Genomic DNA, 23,803 nt, shown 5'->3' on the forward strand with positions numbered 1-23,803 from the left:
AATGAGGAGCATTAATACAGAGCAAGGTTAAGCATACAATATCAATATGCTACAGAGGAAGAGAATTTAACAAAAAAGCACCTAAATTAAAGACAAGTGAGCTTAGTGTCCTCCCCAAACCCCACAACACAAGAAAAAAAAACAATTCCAGACCAACCACCACACAATATAGAGAGTATAAGTCCGGACAGTCAAACTCCCAGACTGTGAATACACTTAGCAACAGAGGATAATAATGCCTACTCCCAGAAAAGAAAGGGAGCTGAAAGCAAGGGACCAAAAAGAAAAAAAAAAACCCTAGTCAAGAGGAAGGTTATGAAAGTACTCGATAAAAGGCCCCCAGATCTTATGGAACTTTAAATCCGAATTGAGAACTGAATAATGAACGAATATGAGTTTCTTGGAGGAAAGCAATGTCAGTTTTGAGTTGTTTAATATGTGAGAATACCTTCCTCCTTTTAACAGGGTGGTTCAGTCCCTTTACATTCCAGCTCACAAATTTAAGTGCACTAGCCATTATCAATTACTAATGCATAAAAGGCAGCAGGCATATAAAAAATCAAGCGGTACAATAGCAGTCTGGGAGCAGAGATGTAAACATAGATTCGTAAGGTCAAAATATAAACATGTCCTAAACAATAAAGAAATGTTGGAACTGGAAAATCCACCCCACCCACACAACCCAAAACTAGACGGCTACCAAAACAAGTAGCTAGCTCTACCAAAGAAATTAACCCAAATACAACTTCCAGATCTGTGTCATTGACAGCAGTTCCGTATAAATGCTATAACAAACAGTAACTAGTTTATGCACTAGGAAACATAACTACAGATTAGAACACCTTCTGCCGAGATATACAACTTAATACAGAGAAAATCGGAAGAAAACCAAAGCTAATCTACCCGCGAAATATTATAGAAGGATAAAGTAAGAGAAAGGAAAAAAAAAGGTAAGAAGGAAAAAGAAAAAAAAAGGAAGGGGAAAATTGTAAATTCAAGACGAGTATTTATCAACCGTTTACCGAGAAGGGAGAAAAAAACATTCAGAGAATGGAAAAAAAAGGGGGAGAAGAAAAGAAAAAGATAAAATAAATAAGTATTTAAAACAGAGGAAAAATAAATCAGCAGTTGAACTGTGAACCGACAAACAGGGAGGCCTTCACTAAAGACTTCAAACCTCCAAAACAAGTTAGATTTAGTTGTAGAACTCTGTAGGTAAAGTTATACAGAGGTGAAAATAGATTACACACACACCAAATCTCGGGAGATTGTCAACAGCCTTTAGAGTTTCAGTGAATAATGTCTGAGTGATTCAAGTGAATTCCGAGTCCAGAGAAAGTAATTTTACTACGAGGAGTACTTATCCACCATTTTAGGAAGTCCGATCAGATTCCGAAGATGACTGGATAGCCGGAAGACTTGCCACAAACGCTTCGGCTTCCCTCACTGATTTGAACCACTTGAATTCCCCGGTATTAAACTTGATTCTTAGGTCAGCAAGATTACGAAAGGAAGGTTTGAAACCACGATCAAAAAGCACTTTCATTATGCCTTTATACTCAGCGTGCATCTTTAAAGTCTGGGGTGCAAAATCTTCCACAAAGCGAATGGTTGTATCCTGGAAAGAAAAAGAGCCTCTGCGACGTGCCTCCACAATCAGACTGTGTTTTACCTGGTATTGATGGAAACACAAGACTACTGGTGGTGGACGGGATCCCAGAATTCCGGGAGGGACGTTAACTCTGTGTACCCATTCGAGCTCGGGCGGGTTTGGAAGCAGATCCTTCCCGAATATCTCACAGAGAAACTCGGCGTAAAACTTCACGGTTGACCCCTTCTCAGTTGCCTCTGGTAATCCCAGAATTCTGATGTTGCAGCGTCTGCTGCGATTTCTGAGGTCCACCATTTTGGAAAGAAGTTTATTAGATTTTTCCTCTAAGCTGGAACAGAGAGTCTCCAAGTATCGAACCCGACTTTCTAAAGCTTCAGAAGTCGAATCGATGCGAGATAAGTGTTCAGCATGTTTGTCCACTTTATCGTTGATCCGATCCAGTTTGTCTTCTAACTGTTTGAAAGCGGTTTTAATTTCCTTTAAGATTTCGTTTCGGAGATTTGCAAGTGCAACCATCGTCACGCCCGACCAAGTCGTAGTTTCTTTTCTCCCAGATTTAGAACTCTTGCTAGACATTGTAGGTTAGATATATTCACAGGCAAGTAAGAGATACCGAAATAATTCCTATCTAAGCTTTATAAAATGGAGACATTTAGTGCAAAGGTAGCGACAGTAACAGAACAAAAGTTTGGAGCAGCTAAACGATCGCCATCTTACCGGAAGTCCCTATGCTGGCCTTTATAAATCAGAGCACTGAGTATAGGAGTTGGGATGTAATGTTAAAATTATACAAGGCATTGGTAAGGCCAAATTTGGAGTATTTGGTACAGTTCTGGTCACCGAATTATAGGAAAGATGTCAACAATAGAGTACAGAGGAGATTTACTAGAATGTTACCTGGGTTTCAGCACCTAAGTTACAGAGAAAGGTTGAACAAGTTAGGTCTTTATTCTCTGGAGTGTAGAAGGTTGAGGGGGGATTTAATAGAGGTATTTAAAATTATGAGGGGGGGATAGATAGAGTTGACGTGGATAGGCTTTTTCCATTGAGAGTAGGGGAGATTCAAACAAGAGGACCTGAGTTGAGAGTTAGGGGGCAAAAGTTTAGGGGTAACACAAGGGGGAACTTCTTTACTCAGAGAGTGGTAGCTGTGTGGAATGAGCTTCCAATGGAAGTGGTAGAGGCAGGTTTGATATTGTCATTTAAAGTAAAATTGGATAGGTATATGGACAGAAAAGGAATGGAGGGTTATGGGCTGTGTGCAGGTCAGTGGGACTAGGTGAGAGTAAGCGATCAGCATGGACTAGAAGGGCTGAGATGGCCTGTTTCTGTGCTATAATTGTTATATGATTATATAAACGAGTTATAGTGGTGTGGGGAAGAGCATCTCTGAACACACTTGCCAAACCATGAACTGGATAGGCTACAACAGCAGAAAACCACAAACATAGAAATACCCTCAGTGGTCACTTTATTAGGCATATGAACACACTGGGTCCTTGAGCCTGTTCTGCTACACAATAGATCACAGCTGATCTAATTATCAACTCAACACAATATTCCCATCTAGCCATGTAATTTTTCATTCCAGATGAAAGAATTTTATTACTGAATCCAATCAGGGAGATGTTTTCAAGTCAATTAAATTAAGGGTACTGACAAGATGAATGAAGCTATTCAAATACAGACCAGCTGTGTCTATATTGTAAAATCAAGACAAGAATTTACAAATGCTGGAAACTAGCAAAATTAATTTAAAAATAAAACAATTTCTGGAGTAACTCAGCAGGTAATGCAGCATCTTTGGAGAGAAATTTGCAGTAAATTTTTTTTCAGACCAAGATCCTTCACTTGGCCTAGGTGAAGGGTCTTGGCCTGAAATGTTGACTGTCCATTTTTCTCCATGGATGCTACCTATATTGCTATGTTCCTCTGGAACAGGGGTTTCCAACCTGGGGCCCGTGGACCCCTTCCTTAATGGTATTGGCCCATGGTATAAAAAAAAAGTTGGGAACTCCTGCTTGAGAAGTTTTGTTTTTTTGCCCGCCAGCTGTGTCTGCATTTGCAGATGGTAGACCCTGTTGGCATAATTCATATAGAAGTTGTGTTTCTCAAACCGATCTTAAAGTCCAGAACCAAAGTCCAGATTAATTCACATAATTAAACATTTATTGATCAGCAGTTTCCTGCACTCCTGCCACCCCTTCACTTCACTCTCAGGTTGAACATTACTTGCAATACAATTTCATATGTCTGCCATTCCTACAAAGATAGTATACTGTATGCTACAGGATACTTTAAGTAATTGGGCTTGTGGTTAGCTCATCATAAACTGGCTTCAGATTATTGTATTTAGATTATGTACTGTATGTACTACCCTATTATAATTCCCATAGTCATCTACTCAAGAATTCAACACAATTCATAGGAGCAGAATTAGATCATTTGGCCTATTGACTCTGCTCCACCATTCCATCATGGTTTATCCTTTCTCCCCCCCCCCTCTTCAGCCCCACTCCCCAGCCCTCTGAAACCTTTGATGTTGTGTCCAATCAAGAACCTATCAATCTCTGCCTTAAATACACCCAACGACCTGGCCTCCACAGCTTCCTATGGTAACAAATTCACCACCCTTTAGCTGAAGAAATTTCTTTGCATCTGTTTTAAATGGAGGCCCCTCTATCCTGGGCTATGCCCTTTTGTCCTAGATTCCTCCACCATAGGAAACAGCCTTTCCACATCTACTCTGTCTAGGCCTTTCAACATATGAAAGGTTTCAATGAGTTGCCCCCCATCCTTCTAAATTCCAGTGAGTACAGACCCAGGGCCAAACGTTCCTCATATGATAACCCTTTCATTCCTGGAATCATCCTTGTGAACCTCCTCTGAACCCTCTCCAATGCCAGCACATCTTTTCTCACATGAGGAGCCCAAAACTGTTCACAATACTCAAGGTGAGGCCTCACCAGCGCCTTATAAAGCCTCAGCATCACATCCTACTCTTGTATTCTAGACTTCTTGAAATGAATGCGAACATTACATTTGCCTACTTCACCACCAACTGCAAGTTAACCTTTAGGGTGTTCTGCACAAGGACTCCCAAGTCCCTTTCCATCTCAGATTTTCTCCCCATTTAGAGAATAGTCCGCACATTTATTTCTACTACCAAAGTGCATGACCATTCATTTTCCAACATTGGCAAATGAAATACACTTTGTTGCCCATTCTCCTAATATGTCTAAGTCCTTCTGCATCCCAGCAGTTTCCTCCACACTACCTGCCCCTCCTCCAATCCATATCATCTGCAAACTTGGTAACAAACCCATCTATTCCATCATCTAAATCATGGATATACAGCATAAAAAGTGTAGATCACCACTAGTCACTGGCAGCCAACCAGAAAAGGATCCTTTTATTCTCACTTGCTGCCTCCTACCAATCAGCCAATGCTCCATGTTAGTAACTTTCCTGTAATACCATGGGGCTCTTAACTTGGTAAGCAGTCTCATGTGTGGCATCTTGTCAAAGGCCTTCTTAATGTCCAAATATACATCCACTGTGTCCCCTTTATCTATCCTACTTGTAATCTCTTCAAAGATTTCCAACAAGTTTGTCAGACAAAATTTTCCCTGAAGGAAACCATGCTGACTTTGTCCTAACACATCCTGTGTCACCAAGTACTCCATAACCTCATGTTTAACCATCAACTCCAACATCTTCCCAACCACAGAGGTCAGGCTAACTGGCTTATAATTTCCTCCCTGCTGCCTCCCACCTTTCTTAAAGAGTGAAGTGAAATTTGCAATTTTCCAGTCCTCCAAAACTATGCCAGAGTCCAATGATCCTTGAAAGATCATTACAAATGCTTCCCTCATCTCTACCACTACCTCTTTCAGAACCCTAGGACCCAGTTCATTTGGTCCGGGTACGTACCCTCAGGGCTTTCAGCTTTGAGCACCTTCTCCCTTCTGATAGTAACTGTACTCACTTCTATTCCCTCACACCCTTCAACATCCGGCACACTGCTCACGTCTTGCACAGCGAAGACAGATGCAAAATACTCATTTAGTTCATCTGCCATCTTCTTGTCCCCCATCATTTCCTAAGTCTTATATCCACTCTCATCTCTTATTTTGTTAAGGCGTACATGAAAAAGCTTTTACTATCCACTGATATTATTTGCTAGCTTATCTATATATTTCATCTTTTCCCTTCTAATGATTCTTTAAGTTGCTCTCTGTACATTTTTAGAAGCTTCCCAATCCTTTCTTCCGGCTAATTTTTGGTTTGTTGTGTTTTTACATTAGTTTTGACTTCCTTTGTCAGCCACAGTTCTACCATCTTGTAATCTGAGTATTTCTTAGTTTTTGGAATCGATCTATCCTGCATCTTCCTCATTTTCCCCCCAGAAACTCACACCATTGCTGCTGTATTATCCCTGCCAACATTTCCTTCCAATTTACTTTGACCAACTTCTCTTTCATACCGTCATAATTTCCTTTACTCCCTGAAATACTGCTACGTCAGACGTTACTTTCTCCCTATCAAATTTCAAGTTGAACTCAATCACATTGTGATAACTGCCTCCTAAGGGTTCTTTTACCTTAAGCTCCCTAATCCCACTGGTTCATTACATAAAACCCAATAGAGATAGCTGATCCCCAGTGGGCTCAACAAACTGCTCTAAAAAGCCATCTCATAGGCAATTACAAAATCACTCTCAAGATCCATTATCAACTTGATTTTCCCCAATTGATCTGAATGTTGAAATATCCTATGACGACCAGAACATTGCCCTTTTGACATACCTTTTCTATTTCCCATTTGTAATCTATGGTCCGCATCCCAGCGACTGTTGGGAGGCCTGTATATCACTGCCATCAAGGTCTTTTTACCCTCTCAACCCACAAGGATTCAACATCTTTCAATCTTAAGTCACATCTTTTCACTGAATTGATGCCATTCTTTACCAGTAGAGCATGCCACCACCTCTGCCTACCTTCCTATCCCTCTGATATAATGTGTAACCTTGGACATTCAGCTCCCAACTACAATCATCCTTCAGCCATGATTCAGTGTAATGGCCATAGCAACATACTTGAAATCTGTAATAGTACAACAAGATCATCCACCTTATTTCTTACACTCCATGCAATAAGCTATAGCACCGAGTACTGTATTTACTACCCTTTTTGATTCTGCATCCCTTAAGCACTGATACTCACCCTGCTGGCTGCAATTTTGTCCTATCATCTGTCTGCCCTTCCTGACAGTCTGACCGTATGCTGTTTTATTTTTAAAAAATCTGTCCTAAACTGAGTCCCTCAGTCAGTCAGAGTCCCAAGCCATCAGACTCCTCAATACTCAGAGTCCAGACTGACATCTACATCATTTATTATATTGTAATTGGTTCTCTACTGTGCCTATTGTCTTGTTTATTAATTATTGTACTGCCCTACTTTGTGCACTTTATGTAGTCCCGTGCAGGTCTGTACTCTAGTGCAGTTTTTAAATGCTGTTTTACGTAGTCTAGTGTAGTTTTGTGTTGTTTCATGTAGCACTAGGGTCCTGGAGAAACATTGTTTCGTTTTTACTGTGTACTGTCCCAGCAGTTTATGGTTGAAATGACAATAAACTTGATTTCACTCTGGTTCTCACACCCAGCAAATTAGTTTAAACACTTCCCAATAGCTCTAACAAACCTGCCCGCGAGAATATTGGTCCTCCTTGGGTGCAGGTGCAACCCATTACTTTTGTATAGGTCATACCTCCCCCAGAAGATAGCCCAATGATCCAAAAACCTGAAACCCTGCCTTCTGTACCAGTTTTCAGCCACAGATTTATTTGCCAAATTATCCTGTTTCTACCCTCACTGGCACGTGGCACAGGTAGTAATCCAGAAATTACTACCCTGTAAGTCCTGTTTCTCAGCTTTCTACCTAGCTCTCCAAATTCTCTCTTCAGGACCTCATTGCTTTTCCTTCCTATGTCATTGGTACCAATATGTACTAAGACATCTGGCTGCTCTCCCTCCCTCTCCAAAGTGCTGTGGACATGATCTGATATGTCCCTGACCCTGGCACCTGGGAGGCAACAAGGAAACCTTAACAGAAACTTACCCAGAGCTAATGCCTCTTCCAAGCAGAGCTTCCTTTCACACAAAACCTGAAACCTCTACTTTCACCACTGTCCCACTCCCAACAATGGCTGCCGCTGCTTGTCCCTTCTGTAATTTAATCCGCTGTGCTTTGCTCCCAATGCTGACTGGACCGACAGAATGAGCCTAGACGCCCACAAAGCTCTCTTCTTAAACAAGCATCACCAACATACGAGAAAACTCCTCGCTGTGCTCTGCTCCCGCCAGACTCGGACGCCGCTATGTATTTAATTATTCAACAACCATAGCAATTAGGGAGCATAGCAATCCAGTAATAAAAACATTATTCATTCCCAAAATGATATTCCAGATCATTTAACATTTTAAGATCACATCCCTGCTCATGTGAGCAATTCAATTAAAATCTATCTGCCCTGGTCATTTGAACTTATGGCCTCTATATCCGAGCCCATTCCACATAGCCCAACATTGACATTTAAGATGGACTTTTATATATGATGTCATGAAATGACAGCTGTTCTGAAATCTGTTAATTAAAATACTGACAACCTCACATGGACTCAATTAAAAAACTAGCCATGCTTTATGAGTAAACAGACAATGAAAAGCTCAGATGTTATGGAAAACCTTTGATTAATACAATAGCAATTTGACTTCAGAGAATCTTCAAAGGAAAAAAACATTGATCATTCAATCAACATACTGCTTTTACAGGATTCTACATATCCCTCTTTGAAATAGTGAGCTTAAAATAATAACATCTATTGACTTTCATGATACAAATGTGATCTGCTTGTATGTCAACAGAATACTCTTTCAATGGTCTACTGAATTCAAATGGATCACAATGACAGACAGCCAATGAAGCACTGGGAATGACCACATTGAGTACAGCATTGCAGAAAGATTTACTCACCCTTTCACTTCTTATAGAACCTGTCACATCATCATCATCCAAGTGTCGTTTAAACTTAGGTGGCATAGTTACAGTCCAATGATATATCGTCTTTGCCTCAAACTGAGATCCGAATGATCAACCTACAACAAATTAAGGTACATTATTAATGTACATATTTTTAACACCTCTGGCTTATGTAATTTAATAAAATCATGGCAGAAGTGCAGATATATCTCAATTTTGTTTGCCTTTACTTTAAGGCAACAAAATATTCTATCACCTAAAGGTACAGTGACTAGAGATGAAAACTGAACTCTGATATAGCCCATATCAATGCAGATGATAGATCAATTATAGTGAAACAAGTAAACTAGCAAAAAACAGTTCAACATGTCATTATTTGCCATGTTGTATGATGTGGGTGATTATAGTCTTATCCATGACCAAGCAAATTTATCTACAGAAGTGGTTTGCCATTGCCTTCTTCTGGATAAGTGACCCCAGCCATGATCAATACTCTTCAGATTGTCTGCCTGGCGTCATTGGTTGTGTAACTAGGACTTGTGATGTGCACTGGCTATTCATACAACCATTTACCACCTGCTCCCATGGCTTCACGTGACTCTGATCCGGGGGGGGAGGGGTGGAGGGGATGCACTACCTTGCCCAAGGGTGACCTGCAGGCTAGCCTCCAGTGCTGGCAACACATCTCCACCCTGCTGCCCCGTTCAACATATGGCATAGTGAAAATGTTGTACACAAGTACTTCGAAAGTTGAATCTCAAAATAGAAAATTTATGGTTCTAATGTAATAATTACTGGAAGGTCTGCAGAGCAGGAACAATTATTACACAAAACTACAAAACAGATGTCCCACAATTTATCTGTGTTCTTCATATGTTCAGCAAAACACCATTGGTGGAGAATGAAAAAGTAAATGTGCTCTGCTGTTACTTAAGGTTTCTAGCACCCAATTTTCTTTGCAACTTCAGATAAAGATTCTGCATCTCTCTCACTTGTACCTCAGATCCTATTAAGTTTACTTGTTTAAGTGCCACACTCTTCCTTGCTTAATCATTCCAACTATCACTTAATCACTCCTGCTTTCTAATTCAAGACCTTTCCACCCTTTAGTTCTCTCCTTTCTTTAAGGATCTCTGTATCCCAGATTCTGCACCTTTTCCAATGTTGAGCACCAACTCAGCTTCTCTCTTCTTAATGACCCCTGCCCTGATGACCGCTCAGCATTGTGTTTTAAAGCCACTCTGGAGTTACAAAGACTTAAGCCAAAAAGAATCTTAACTATTTACCACTGTTGGACCTAACTGTTTCATTCTAGGATTAGACTAATTGTCTTTTTTTGCAGTTTAACAATTACCTGATTGTATTTTATATAGTTACTTACATGTATACAAGTAACTGCTTACTGTGATTCCTAGTGGCTATGGTATGCACACAACTGTTTAATATGCCCCTAGTGGTTAAACAAGGTATAATTCTGGAAACTTCTTTACCGTAAATTCCAGTGTATAAGCTGAGAATTTGGCCCTAAATTTTGGTCCTGAAATTAGGGGGTTGGCTTATACACAGGGTGCCAACTTTGGAAAAAAGAATACACAGAAGACAGGTCGTATTTATTGGCTTTTTTGAGTCAAATTCGTTCCACTGTCGTCGCATGAATTCTATGAATGATTTGTTTAAACTCACATCTGGTGGCTGAGCACGGAGATCAAACCACCGGGGATGACTGCGATGTCTATATTTTCAGGTTTCAATGCTGCTTTTGTCTCACCTGACAAGTGCGTTTTGAAGACGTCCCAGACAAGTAGCAACTTTTCTTTCCTGAAACCTTCGGGATGTCGACGCCACACCTCTTTAACCCACCTCAAGCAAATGGCTTTGTCCATCTAGCAGCATTCTTGAACGTAAACAACAACACCCCGCGGGAATTTTCTGAGCAATCTTTGTTTTTTGTCTCAACACAAGATCACGTCTATTCATAAATCGGGTGCACCAACTTCGCATAGCTTTGAAATTTTCGCTGACCTCATGGTGTTTTTCATTCCATTTCAATGCTTGAATTCGAATCATTTCTCTGGTAACAATGTATCTGGACGATCGCTGGTGATCTACCCACTCTAAAACTTTTTCTTCCAGTTCTGGCCACTGGCATGTTTTCCCGTGGTTTGCACATTTCGTCTCTGGCATTTCCCTCAGCATGTCCTCTGCCTTTCTCCACTCTCTCACTAGTTTCTCATTTACACTAAACTTCTTAGCAGCTGCAGAATTATTCGTTCCTTTAGCAAAATCACCAACCTTCAGCTTGAAGCCAGCATCATACTGCATTTGCTTTAATGTTTTGTACGTGGCGGTCGCAAAGTCAATACTGAGTAGACGTACTGATCCCGCTACCCCGTGTTATGTTTTAATGAGATTACGATGGGCGCTAAATGGTTTCACGGGGGTTACAATTCTGAGGATTCTTTACTATTGGAGACCTAATCCAAAATTTCCCTCCCTGATTTATTTATTAAGAATTCACTTATAATGCTCTACAATGTGTAGGCCTGTTTTCTTAGCAGGTACTGGTTCACAAAATTTCCCGGTTCCGAATCCAGCAAAGCTGAGTACCGACATGCGAGATCTTGTGATCTTTTCTGGTTAAATCAAAAACCTCTACAAAAGGGGTTGGCTTATACAAAGGTAACATGAAAAAGTCACTTTTTTAACCTTGAAAATGGGGGGGGGGGGGGCAGCTTATACTCCAGAATATACGGTATTCTGCATTAAGTGAATATCTCAATGGTTAATTTTTACTGCAGTATTAAATAAGTATTTTCTAATTGTTTAAATTTTATCTGTAGATTTGAGTGGAATTTTTCATCTAAGTAGTATAAAAGTAGATATTTTGCGCTTGGTAACACACACAAAATGCTGGAGGAATTCAGCAGACCAGGCAGCATCAATATGGAAATGGGTACAGTTGACATTTCAGGCTGAGATCCTTCATCAGGACTGGGAAAAAGACGAGGAGTCAGAGGAAGAAAGTGGGGGTTCGACAGCAAGAACCATAAGGTGATTGGTAAAACATCGATTTCATGAACTTCCAGCAATGCCACCTCCCACCCCACCCCCCCACTCCCACCTCTCACCTCATTTCCTTACCCACCTATCACCTCCCTCTGATACTGCTCACTCCTTTCTTTCCTTCTGTCCTCTATCAGATTCCCCCTTCTTCAGTCCTGTATCTCTTTCACCAATCAACTTTCCAGCTCGTTACCCACCCTTCTCCCCCACACCCCCAGTTTCACCGATCACCTTGTGTTTTTTTTGTCCACTCCACCTTCCTACTCTGACTCAGCTTTTCCCAGTCCTGCTGAAGGGTCTCAGCCCAAAGCACCGACTGTACTCATTTCCATAGATGCTGCCTGGCCTGCTGAGTTTCTCCAGCATTCAGTTTGCTGCTTGGATTTCCAGCATCTGCAGACTTTCTCTTGTTTTATGCTAGGTGCCATCTTTACTTTTTCTCTTCTTCAAGTGGTAAGTCACTGTCTGCTTGTTTCAACTTCCTTTTGTTCTATCAACTTAATAAAATGATCATGAAGCAACAAGCTTTCTGCCTTGTTCCTTAGATTAAAACACTAAAATCTATCACACTTTAAAAATGTGCAATATTTACCAGCAGATATGTACTAAATTTAACATAAACTGACCACCATTTACAGTTGATGCTAGGATACAGCATTGGAAACAATACCCATGTCCACTGCAGTTATACACTACAGTTAAATGCTCAAAGTGCTCCATCCAAATTAGATCACATTCCAGAACACAATCCAATTACTCTCTCCCCCTCCTTCGAAAGTTATTTCATTTTTACACTGAAATATCAAAATGTGACAGCAAATAAAACTTTTGGTTATCAGGGTAAGCTCCTTGAATGGAAAACCTCCAACTTAAAATTTTAGAGAAATGTAGATGTTACTGTTCAGAGGTACTCAGGATTAAAAAAAATGTACTTTAAGTTTTAGGTGTAGTAATGTTACTCCTTAATAAATTCCTTTAAGATATTGTGGCGAGTTCTTAACAAAATTCTCAGGTTGTTGCACGACTCATCTAAGGGACAGTCTTCCCAATTTGCACCCCAGTCCCCATATGTTTGCAAGGAGAGCTTCAGGGTCAACTACAGCTCAGTAATTAACACCGCTGCTTCAGTTTCAGATTCATGACAATAATTTAAAAATGCAGATGCTGAAAAACTAAAACAAAAACAGAAAGCGTCAGACATACTTTAATGGTCAGGCTGCATCAGTTTGGTTGTTTCAAGTTCTGAGAAAGGTCTCCAAGTTGAAACAGTATGCTTCCCTTTTCACAAAACCTGTTTTGCTGAATAGTTCCAGCTCTTCTGTTTTTGATTGATCCTGTCCTAAGGTGCTGTCCATTTGGAGTTTGTGTCTTTGCCTCTTGATGCAAATTCTGCCAGATATTCTGGTTTCCTCCCACATCACAAAGACATAAACATAGAAGATCAAACAAGATGACACCAATAAGTGGTGATTCTTTCTGAGGAACTAGGATTACAACATCTGAAGTCCACAGTCACAGCCAAGGATACTTTCGTAAGCAACTTCATTTTAAGACAATTACAACATCAGCAGAGCCACAAAGGCAGACTCTGGACATGAGTGCAGTTACCCTTTAAGAGATAGGAAGCGGGGAAGGCACGCTGAGCTGCAGGTATGATTGAGACCTGCTACTCCCGACTATCCTGCTGGGAAACAAAATTGAAAACCTCAGAGCAAGATTATACTACCAGAGGGACATCAAGGACTGCTATGTACATGGTTCACCCCCACATTTCAGATACAGCGCTGGTGCCCAAGGGCTTCACCATCCACCAAAAAAAATAGGACATCTAAGACTTTTAAAGGTAGTGGAGGTGGAATATGCTTTAGGATTAACCCATCATGCATAGACGTGGCAGTTCTGTCTCAGTCCTGCTCACACAACCTGGAACATGGAGCGATCAAGAGTCATCTATTTTGTCTGCCAAGGGAGTTTTCCACCGTAATCATGGTAGCAATGTACATTCCACTTCAGGCAGGCACTGGAGGAGCCGAGCACTGTGATCAGCAGTCACAAAACAGCACACCCTGATGCCTTCCCTGTTATTGCAGGAGATTTCAACCAGGCTAGGTTGAAGAGATCTCTAAACAATCACTAACATATCACCTCTGGAATCAGAGGAGCCAACATACTGTTATACCACCAGCAAGAACAGTTACTGTACTGTATAGTTACCGAAAGAACAGTGGCTTTTATTCTACTCCCAGCAGAGACTAAAGACTGCAGCACCAGTAGCGAGGATCAAGGTGGTATGGTGAAGGAAGGTGGAGGAGCACATACAGGACTGCTTTGAGTCAGTAGACAGGACAATACTCAGGGATTCATCTTCGAATCCGAATGAATATGCCACAGTCGTCACTGACTTCATCAAGCCGTGTGGATGAGTGTGTGCCTTCAAGAACATACCAAACATACCCAAACCAAAAACCGTGGATAAACCAGAAGATTCAGAGTTTACTGAGGCTAGATCAAGGCTGGCAAATCAGTACTATACAAGAAGTCCAGATATGACCAAATAAACAATGCTAATTGAAGTTAGAGGGTATTAGATGCACATTAGCTCTGGCAGGGTTTGCAAGCCACATCTTCCTACAAGGTGAAACTTATGAATAGTTATGATGCTTCACTCCCAGATGAGCTCAACGGCTTTTATGCATACTTTGAAAGAGAAAATAAAACTACATCTGTACAAATCCCTGTAGCATCTGGTGACACTATGCCATACACCGATGTCAGAACATCTTTCAAGAGGGTGAACCCTCACAAGGCGTCAGGCCCTAATAATGTAACCGGTAGGAAACTGAAAACCTGTGCCAATCAATCGGCACGAGTATTCCAAGACATCTGCAGTCAGAGATTCCTACCAGATTCTAAAGGATGACAATCATACCAGTGTGCAAGAGGAGCAGGGTGAGCTGTCTCAATGACTAGCACCTCGTTGCACTCACATCTACTGTGATGACGTACTTTGAGAGGTTGGTCATGGCCAGAATCAACTCCTCCCCAAGAACCTAGACCCACTGCAATTTGCCCATCTCTACCATAGGTCTACAGCAGATGCAATTCCACTAGCTTGCCACTCTGCATTGGATCACTTGGACAATAGCAACACCTATGTCAGGCTGCTGTTTATTGATTACAGTTCAGCCATCAACACAATCATACCCTCAATTCAAATCGACAAACTCCAAAATCTGGCCCTCTGCACCTCCTCCTGCAAACAAATCGTTGACATCCTCACCAGGAGGCCGCAGTCAGTGTGAATTGGCAATAACATTTCCTTCTTGATGACAATGAACACTGGCTCACCTCAAGAACACATGCTTAGCCCAATGCTCTACTTGCTCTACGTCCACCACTGTGTGGCTAAGCACAACTCAAATGCCATCTATGAATTTGTCAATGATAGAACTCTTGTTGACAGAATTTTAGATGTTAAAAGGGAAGCTACAGGAATGAGACAGATCAGTTGGTTAAGCTGTGTCGCACGAGCAGTCTTGCACTCAACATAAATAAGACTGAAGAACTGAATGTAGACTTCAGGAAGGGGAAGTCGATGAACACACATCATCCCTCATCAAGCAATCAGCAGTGCAAACAGTGAACAGTTTCATGTTTTTGGGTGTCAACATCTCTGAAGACCCATCCTGGGCCCAACATATTGATGCAATCGTGAGGGCAGCTTGACAGCTTCTTCCCCTCTGCCATCAGATTTCTGAATGGACAATGAACCCCCTGTACACTACCCCAATATACTTTTTAAAAACTTCTTGCACCAATTTTTAATATATTGTAATTTGTTTTTTTATGTATTGCTGTCAGAAAATAAATTTCACGATCTATGCCAGTGATAGTAAACCTGATTCCAAAATGCTTGAATGCTAACTGGTTTTTGTAAATTACCCCAGAGTACAAATTAATTAAAAATAGATTTAAAGGCAATTGGCTGGGCTTGAGTGAAAAACAGGGAAATCAGAGTGAAAATGAGACTAATGGGTGTTCTCTCTTGAGAGTTGGCTTGGATGGAGGGTTCAATGGTCTCCTGCGGTGCTGTGAGTATACAAGACTGGACTAAATTAACTTTTCTATGCATAGTATTGATGTTCATGCAGGATGAATACTGTTTTACCCTTTCTGTTTTACTGTTACAATTATGATACAACCAAGAGGATTTTTAAGTCGTTTCAGATGGCATTAAAGAATCAGGCACATTGCTACAGATCTAAAGGCCCCTGTGAACCGGACTAGACAAGGATGGCACAGAGAAAGTTGGAAATAACTCAGCAAGTTATCCAACATCTGTGGAGAGGGAAACAGTGCCACTACAATTACAAGCCCTTTCATCAGAACTAGTCAGTTCTCATATTGGGGCAGCACAGTGGTAATGGTTCGCATGAAACTTCAGAGTACAGGCAACACAGGTTCAATTCCCACCACTGCTTACAGGGAGTTGTTTGCACAGTCTCCCTGTGATCGTGTGGGTTTCCTCCAGGTGCTCTGGCTTCCTCCCACAGTCCAAAGATGTACCGGTTGGTAGGTTAATTGGTCATTGTAAATTGTCCTGTGATGAGGCTATGATTGAATCCAGGGATTGCTGAGCAGCACGGCCTGAAGGCCCAGAAAGGGTTATTCTGCACTGCATCTCAGTAAACAGACTGTAAAGATGAGTTAATTGAAACTGTTGAATTTGATGTCTTACTGGTTTAGTGTGGCAATCAGAAGATGAACTGCTACTTCCTAGGCTTGTATTGGGCTTTATGGAAACAGTGACATTGCTGGAGAGGTCAGAATGACAGTAAACAGGAGGCTCAGGGTAAAGCCTCAAATGGAAGCGTTGTACAAAGTTTTCACCCAATTGTGGTTGATTTTATGTAAAGAATGCAAAATTGTGAGAATTCCTGCTTGCTTCAATTGAGCAGAAGCTAGCATTTAGAATAGCACACCTAGAACAGAGGAGGCTGGGGGAAACTTGTGATTAGTATATAAATTAGTGACTAGTCTCAATCTACTTTCAACTACAGAGGCACAAATAGGCAAGGGAGTATAGATTTAAAGTAATAGTACAAGGGTTAAAGAGATAAGGAAAACATTTTCATCAAGATATGGGTCTGGAACTTAGTGCATGAAGGATTGATAAACTCTCAGTTCATTTAAGTTGTTGCATGTACTTAAAGATTAATGGCTTGCAAAGACACAGACCTTCACAATGGTGGAGCTCTTTTAGCTCAACCTGTAAAATTTCCGTGACTTAAAATAGTTTACTATATAGTCATTTTTGTTGAAGAAATCTTCTGAACAGACAGATACAGAATCAGACAATGATGATTAATAATCTCATGATACACAAGAATGCTGGCATCATGCTGTGTTTAAATCTGAATCAATAGTGGTCAATGAAATAAATCAAGCAAGAGACCTATTAACTCATTCAAATGAATCAAACTTGGCAACATTTGAACTATATTTTAATCTTGACAAATATTCTCTCATTTACTAAAAAGACATCTCACAGCAAAATTTGTTTTAAAAATGTGTTTTTTGGAGAAAAACAATGCACATTTGCAATATACACCTAACTAAACATGCTCAGATAACTGGACAGGAAATCTACTGTACGTCATCAATGTTGACAAAACACGAGAGAAGATTCCTGCTCTTCAAACAAACAGATAGAATTCTTCCTTTTAACAATTCTTACAAATATGAACCATCCATTAATTACACAATATCTCAGTGTTGGATCGTCAAACTGGAATGAGACTGGAACTGAAACTTCTGACCCAATAAGCCTTGCTTCATACCACTGGGCCATAAATATGCTTGACTGAAGGGCAGGAAAAATGTAGGCAGGTTCATGCTCACAATACTTCTTTTTCCCCCTCTGGAAATCTTTTTTTTTTATTCCAACTAAAGTTATCCGTCCTACTTTCAATGAGCCCAATTATTAAAAGAGACAGTTTAAAAATGACTCTAACAATTTCTTCTGGTTTTGCTCTGTTACCTCAGCCACTAATCTCCTCAAAAGTTTAACTTATCAGTCTGAATTTCTGAAGCCATCATTCTGACCGTTTGCACTGCACCCTGCCACTGTTCAAGCAATTTTCTGCTGTTGATAAATCCAAAGGCACTGATTAGTGAGAAAGAAAGATCAGAGTACAGGATTTTCACATCTAATCAAGTTCTTTCTGTTTAATTTTAATCACATTAAATACAAAAGTGTTCAGAGCCACTATTCTTTATGTTCAATCTCACATCTCTATTAGTTGTGTTCTCTAGCCACCACCATTTCAGTCCAAGGGCATTGACAAGTAATTATGAAACCAAGGTTATTTCTGCTCTGGACATATATTTAAATGATATATACATATATACACACACACACACACACACAAATAAAATGAGAGGATAAATTACTCAGCCTTTAGCTGCAATGCATAATCATTCTATTTATAAGTAAACATTTCCATTAAATGGGGCCAGACGCAAAATCAAAGCTGACCAGTAGAAAACCAACTGCACGAAATTCACATTTTACTAGCTTGACACACTTCTTGAGAAATATCCAAAAACCTCAGGACAAATTAGATAAAAATAACCTTTTTGCAATGTATTATAAATCAATTATTCTTAACCAATATTTTCCTGCATTATGACCATGATGTATGCAGTATTTAATTGGCTGTACAATATTTTGTGCTATCTTGAAAGCGTGACTGGCTGCGCTTGCCCAGTTTAACCAGGATCACACATTATCAGTCATCAATACATTCAACATCAGAGTGAGAGGCTTGACGAAAGCAGCCAGTTGCATCCCAGATTCACATCATCAGCCTGCAGTGACTGTTCCCGGTCTTGGACTATTATTTATATCTTAATCTACAACATTGCTCAGTCTGATATATTCAGTCTTGTTCACAGTTCTGGTGTAAAGTCAGTCAACTAAAAAAATCTGACTCAGTGCCTCAGTCATAGGATCAGCATATTGACTATTTCCAGCATATTCTGCTTTACTCCACTTATAAAAGGACTAGCAACAATAATGATGCAAATCATACTTATGAAATCCTGCTTTGCACAAGCCCAGTCAGCATTGCCAAAACCTTTTTGCTTGCAGGGTCATTTTTTTTTAAAAAAATGATCAAGACAGAGACCATGGACCAGGATTATTAATATTTAGGTGTACAAGATTTGCTGGCACATGGAAGCCCAGGGCTCATATAGCAAGGGCATGAAATGCTTATTTGACATTAGTAGTCAAATACATAGCAGACTCTCAAATGCAGACAAGTTGTAGAGATGAGGTCTAATTCACTATACAATGTTTTAACCTTAGCTAGTTACTGGAGAATTAATTGCTAATTATTGCAAGGTTGTTTTGAACCCATTAGATGCTCCTACCCACATTCTTTGATGCCAAAATTCTTCAAACCACCTTTCCCAAATATACCAAAATCATACACTGCATCAACCTCCAGATTTTGAATCACTCTACAGACACGTAGGTTTGATTTACTCTTCCAATCTGGATTGTAATAGTCTCTGACATCCTCATCTGAAACACAAGTCTTAACCCTCTCCCCAAAACCCAAAAACAGGCTTCAACTTTTTTTCCCTAAATTCTGTTCAGCAGGTCTTGAAACTCTGCCCCCGCTCCATCTATTCTCTTCACCAAGGTTTCAAATCTTTCTTACAAATTTCAAGATCTCCCTCCTCTCCTCACCTTGAGATCTCGCTTACCATCAAGAAAATATGCTTTAAAACATATCTGCTGCACAATTCACGTGTGCACAATAGTCCACACAAGCTAGTTAAATTTTGGGTGAACCTGACAAAATAAGCTACTTTCTATTGGCGAACTTTTTCCTAAATTTGAGACTGGCTTGGGACTATGTTGTCATATTCCTACATTTCAAGGATCAACTTTATTCGCCATTTAGATGTATTAGGATTTTGCTGCGGTGTGTTGGTGACACATGCAAAAAACAACATTCAATGGTTATAAAGAATTATATACAAAGGATAGTAGTACAGATATGGAATTGTTCATAAATACAAATACCAGTATGTATTTACAATGCAAACAGCATTATAACAAGTGGTTTAAAGGGTTTACAGTGCTATGCAGTGATTGAGGTAATGCATGGGGGGTTTGGGAGGCGCTAACTGGGACTGTTGACCAGATTAACTGCCTGGGGAAGAAACTTTTAAAATGGTGAGATTTCAAGATAACCGTGCACCGTTCTAATAGACAACAGACAGTTCTTTATAAATTCAAGCCAAATAGATCGATGGATCCAGATTCAATTTCTAAATCAGAGCTATGTCAACTGACCTAACTTCCAGCATTGGCTGGTCTACAATGGGTTTTAGTACCTTTGGTCTTCCAGGGACAAGATGCACTCGATTCGAAAACTGATTAACATCTAGTGACTTTTTACACATGTGATCAACTGAAATAAACTCACACTGTAATCGATAGTTGGAAAAGTCTCACATCTTCCCTGAACAGGGTCAAAAATAGCTACTTGGACTATGAAACAGTGAGAACAGTCAAATCAAAGCTCTTCTCTAAGACAAAGCTGGGTACTTCCATGATTGAAAGGTGAATAATGTAAAACCACAAAATACAGGAAACACTCAGGAGGTCAGGCAATAACACTGGACAGATCAAGTCAAAGAACCTTTACTGAAACTGGGAACATGAAAAAAATAAATTAGTTAAATTACAGAGCATGCAGTGATCTATTTTGTAAACCTGAGATTGGTTTGATTCTGTAAAGCTATATTCCTACATGTTTCTAATATACACAGTAATTGTACAATTTGGGAACCCAAAAATACTTCCCAGGTGTACTAATCAGACCCAGGTACTTCCAATATTTTCTGTTTCCATTTCATATATCCAGCATCAGCAATTTGTTTTTGATTTTCAGATTGTAAACCTCAATGTATTACAACATGGGCATTTGCACAAGAACATTAAATACAGTATTATATTGAGTCAAAGAAACAAGATTTTGGATGAGAACATAAGGAGGTTTTGAAGAGACAGAACTATTTTTACAAATGAGAGATAGCAAAGTACAGAAGATGAGGGAAAGAATTCCAACACAGGAAATGAAGGCCACTGGAGCAATAATTAAAATTGGGGCAATGTAAAAGGTCATAAGTGAAGGAACAGGGATATCCCAAAGGATCACAGAGCTGGTAAAGTTACACAGTCGGCCCTCCTTATCTGCGGGGGATTTGTTCCAGGACCTCCCGCGGATACCAAAAAACGTCGTTGCTCAAATCCTTATTTACCTTGTCTCAGTGTGGTGGACTTTAGGACCCAGCGGAGTTCTGGACCTTATTTAACCTGTCTCAGTGCGGTGGACTTTAGGACCTGGCGAAGCTTGGGGCCTGCCGCCGCAGTCTTTCTGTTCCATTGATGGAAAACAATCATGATTGAAAATAAAGTGGAAATAATAAAGTGATTCGAAAGAGGTGAAACACCATCGATCATTGGAAAAGCGTTAGGCTACAGTTGGTCAACGATCGGAACAATTTTAAAGGATAAAGTGAGAATAATGGAGCATGTGAAGGCTCTGCCCTGATGAAAGCTACAATTATTACTAAGCAATGCAGCGGTTTAATTACCTACGTTTCTTAAGTGTTTTATATGCATAGAAAGGTAAAATACAGACTACAGTATATACCAAGACAAACGTTGACTAACCGACGCTAAATAATACCGGATGTACCTGTTGTGACTTAGAGAACTTGTGGTTTTTTTTTTAAAATCAATTCCCGATCCACAATAACCTACGCACATCCTCCCGTATACTTTAAATCATCTCTGGATTACTTATAATACCTAATACAATGTAAATGATATGTAAATAGTTGTTATATTGTATTGTTTAGGGAATAATGACAAGAAAAAAAGTCTGTACATGCTCAAATAACGAGTGCTGGAGAGAGAACTTCCAGGTTTTCCCGATCCATGGTTGGTTGAATCCGCGCATGCAGAACCCGCGGATAAGGAGGGCCGACTGTATAACTAAGTGTGAAGCCATGGAGGGATTGAAACAGGATAACATTAAGAACAGCAAAAACTGCGTCTACCCCATCAGCAAGTTGCCTGATAGAGGTGGAACTGGATTTGTTGCGTACATTGTTGCTGCTGCTTCCTACAGAAATCTGCGGAAGCAGTCAGAGGCAGTGCATGGTCCAACAGTAATGCAAAGGATTATCTCTTTTCCTTGTGATCACAAGGTTTTATTGGACATTGGAAATCTTGAACACGGCAAGTCCATTTCACTGGCGAGACTGACAGAGGGCTGGAAGGACTCGATTGTGTGCAGGCCAGTCCCTCATCCCCTGGGGTCAACTGCTGCAGCTGCCCAGGGAAGGAGATACTGGATTCAGTGTGGCTGGGTTGGAGACTGGTCCCTCATGATTGTGTTTGTCTGCAGCTGAGTGTGGCTTCAAGACACCATCCTATGCATTATTAATCAACAGGCCATGACATTCAAGGACTTTGGCAATGTTATTACATATTTTTGTGACTAAGTCTTACTGCTATTGCAATTATATATGTTATACGTAGCTTGAGCAGTGTGTGACTGTTGGTACCATGTGTTGCACGTTGATCGCAGAGGAATGCTGTTTTGCTTAGCTGTATCCATGGGCATGGTTGAATGACTTGAACTTAAAATAAAAATCAAGCACTACTAAACTAGCAACCATTTGTGGACCAGCAAATTCAGGACTGAACAATTCTTTTTGTGGGTTGGGATAATGACAGAGGTTTGGATGTCAGTGGAGATCAGAAGAAGAGAAGCCAATGACAAAAAAGATACAAATGAAAATAAAGGCATTGATGTGGGTTTCCACAGATATGAGGCAGGATTGAAGCTAACCAATGCTATATGTGGAACTCGGCAGACATGGTAATAGTGTACTGGTCTCAAATTCAATAAGGAGATTGCTGAAATCTGGAGCAATACACAGAAAGCTCAAGAAACTCAATGGGTCAGGTAGCATCTACAGAGGGAAACAGAGTCAAGGTTTCAGAACAAGACCCTTCATCTGGACTGAAAGATTAAGGGAAGGAGTAAGGTTATAAATGGCAGATAATGGGTGAATCTACGCGAGAGGTGATAATTGGCATATGAAGAGGGCAGAGTTGAAAATGCACCAGAAGCTGGGAAGTGATGACTAGAGTGATAGACAAAGTGTTGGGAGGAGTGAGGGTGAAACAAATATCCTGTGCAATTTGCCCACCCCCCATAAGCTTCCCACAAGACTCTTCACCCACACACTCCTCCCACTGATTCCACTCCCCCACTATTCCTATCCTCGCATACCTCCCTCCACATCCCACTCCACTCCCTCCTCCCCCATGACATTCCATCATCTTCCACTTTTTGTCACTTCCACCTATCACTTCACAGCTTCTGGCACTACTCTCACTCCCCCCCCCCCCCCCCCCAGCTGTGTAACACTCTCCTCTCACCTATCAGCTCTTGCCCTAACCCTTCCATTCACTTTTATAACACTGGTCATTGTCTCTCCACCCCCCCCACCCCAATCTTTCCAGTTCTGTTGAGGAGTCTTCATTTCCCTCCCGCTATACTATCTGACCCAGTATTCCTCTAGTTTATTACTTGTTGCTCAGAACTCAGTAACATGGTTGTTTACACTGTTCAATCTCTAGGAAACACAGATGATTCAAGCAATCAATAATTATTTTGGTCTTCCCAATAGATGTTTGTTGGAAATTCCTTAGTTTGATACAGGATGTCAAGCAGGCAAAACAACAGCTCACAGTAAGAAAGTAGCGTAACCCGAGGCAGGATGATCAGTGCACATGATAAGTTAGCACAATTTTCAGCATTTATCTCCAGAATGGCCAGGCTCTCATAGATTGGATCCAGAGGGAACAGCGCAAAGGCAAGAGGGAATGCACTGGCGAGAGTTTAGAAGGATGAGGAGACCCCAGAGAGAACAGCGCGTGTTGGAGAATACTCAATTTGCACATAATTATCACAGCTTTTAAATCAAT

The 23,803-nt window shown here is 40.5% G+C and overlaps 1 protein-coding gene across 1 annotated transcript in view; it reads right to left on the reverse strand.

Annotated features, from left to right (window-relative positions):
• Window positions 1-23,803, reverse strand: part of vamp4 (vesicle-associated membrane protein 4) — a 99,339-nt gene that overhangs the window by 75,188 nt on the left and 348 nt on the right. The window contains exon 2 of the mRNA XM_073063581.1: window positions 8,647-8,768. Within this exon, the coding sequence (XP_072919682.1) occupies window positions 8,647-8,712 (66 nt within the window). The 5' untranslated portion in view covers window positions 8,713-8,768. The remainder of the gene's footprint in view (window positions 1-8,646; window positions 8,769-23,803) is intronic.

Source organism: Hemitrygon akajei, chromosome 12, assembly GCF_048418815.1.
Source record: "Hemitrygon akajei chromosome 12, sHemAka1.3, whole genome shotgun sequence".
Lineage (NCBI taxonomy): Eukaryota > Metazoa > Chordata > Chondrichthyes > Myliobatiformes > Dasyatidae > Hemitrygon > Hemitrygon akajei.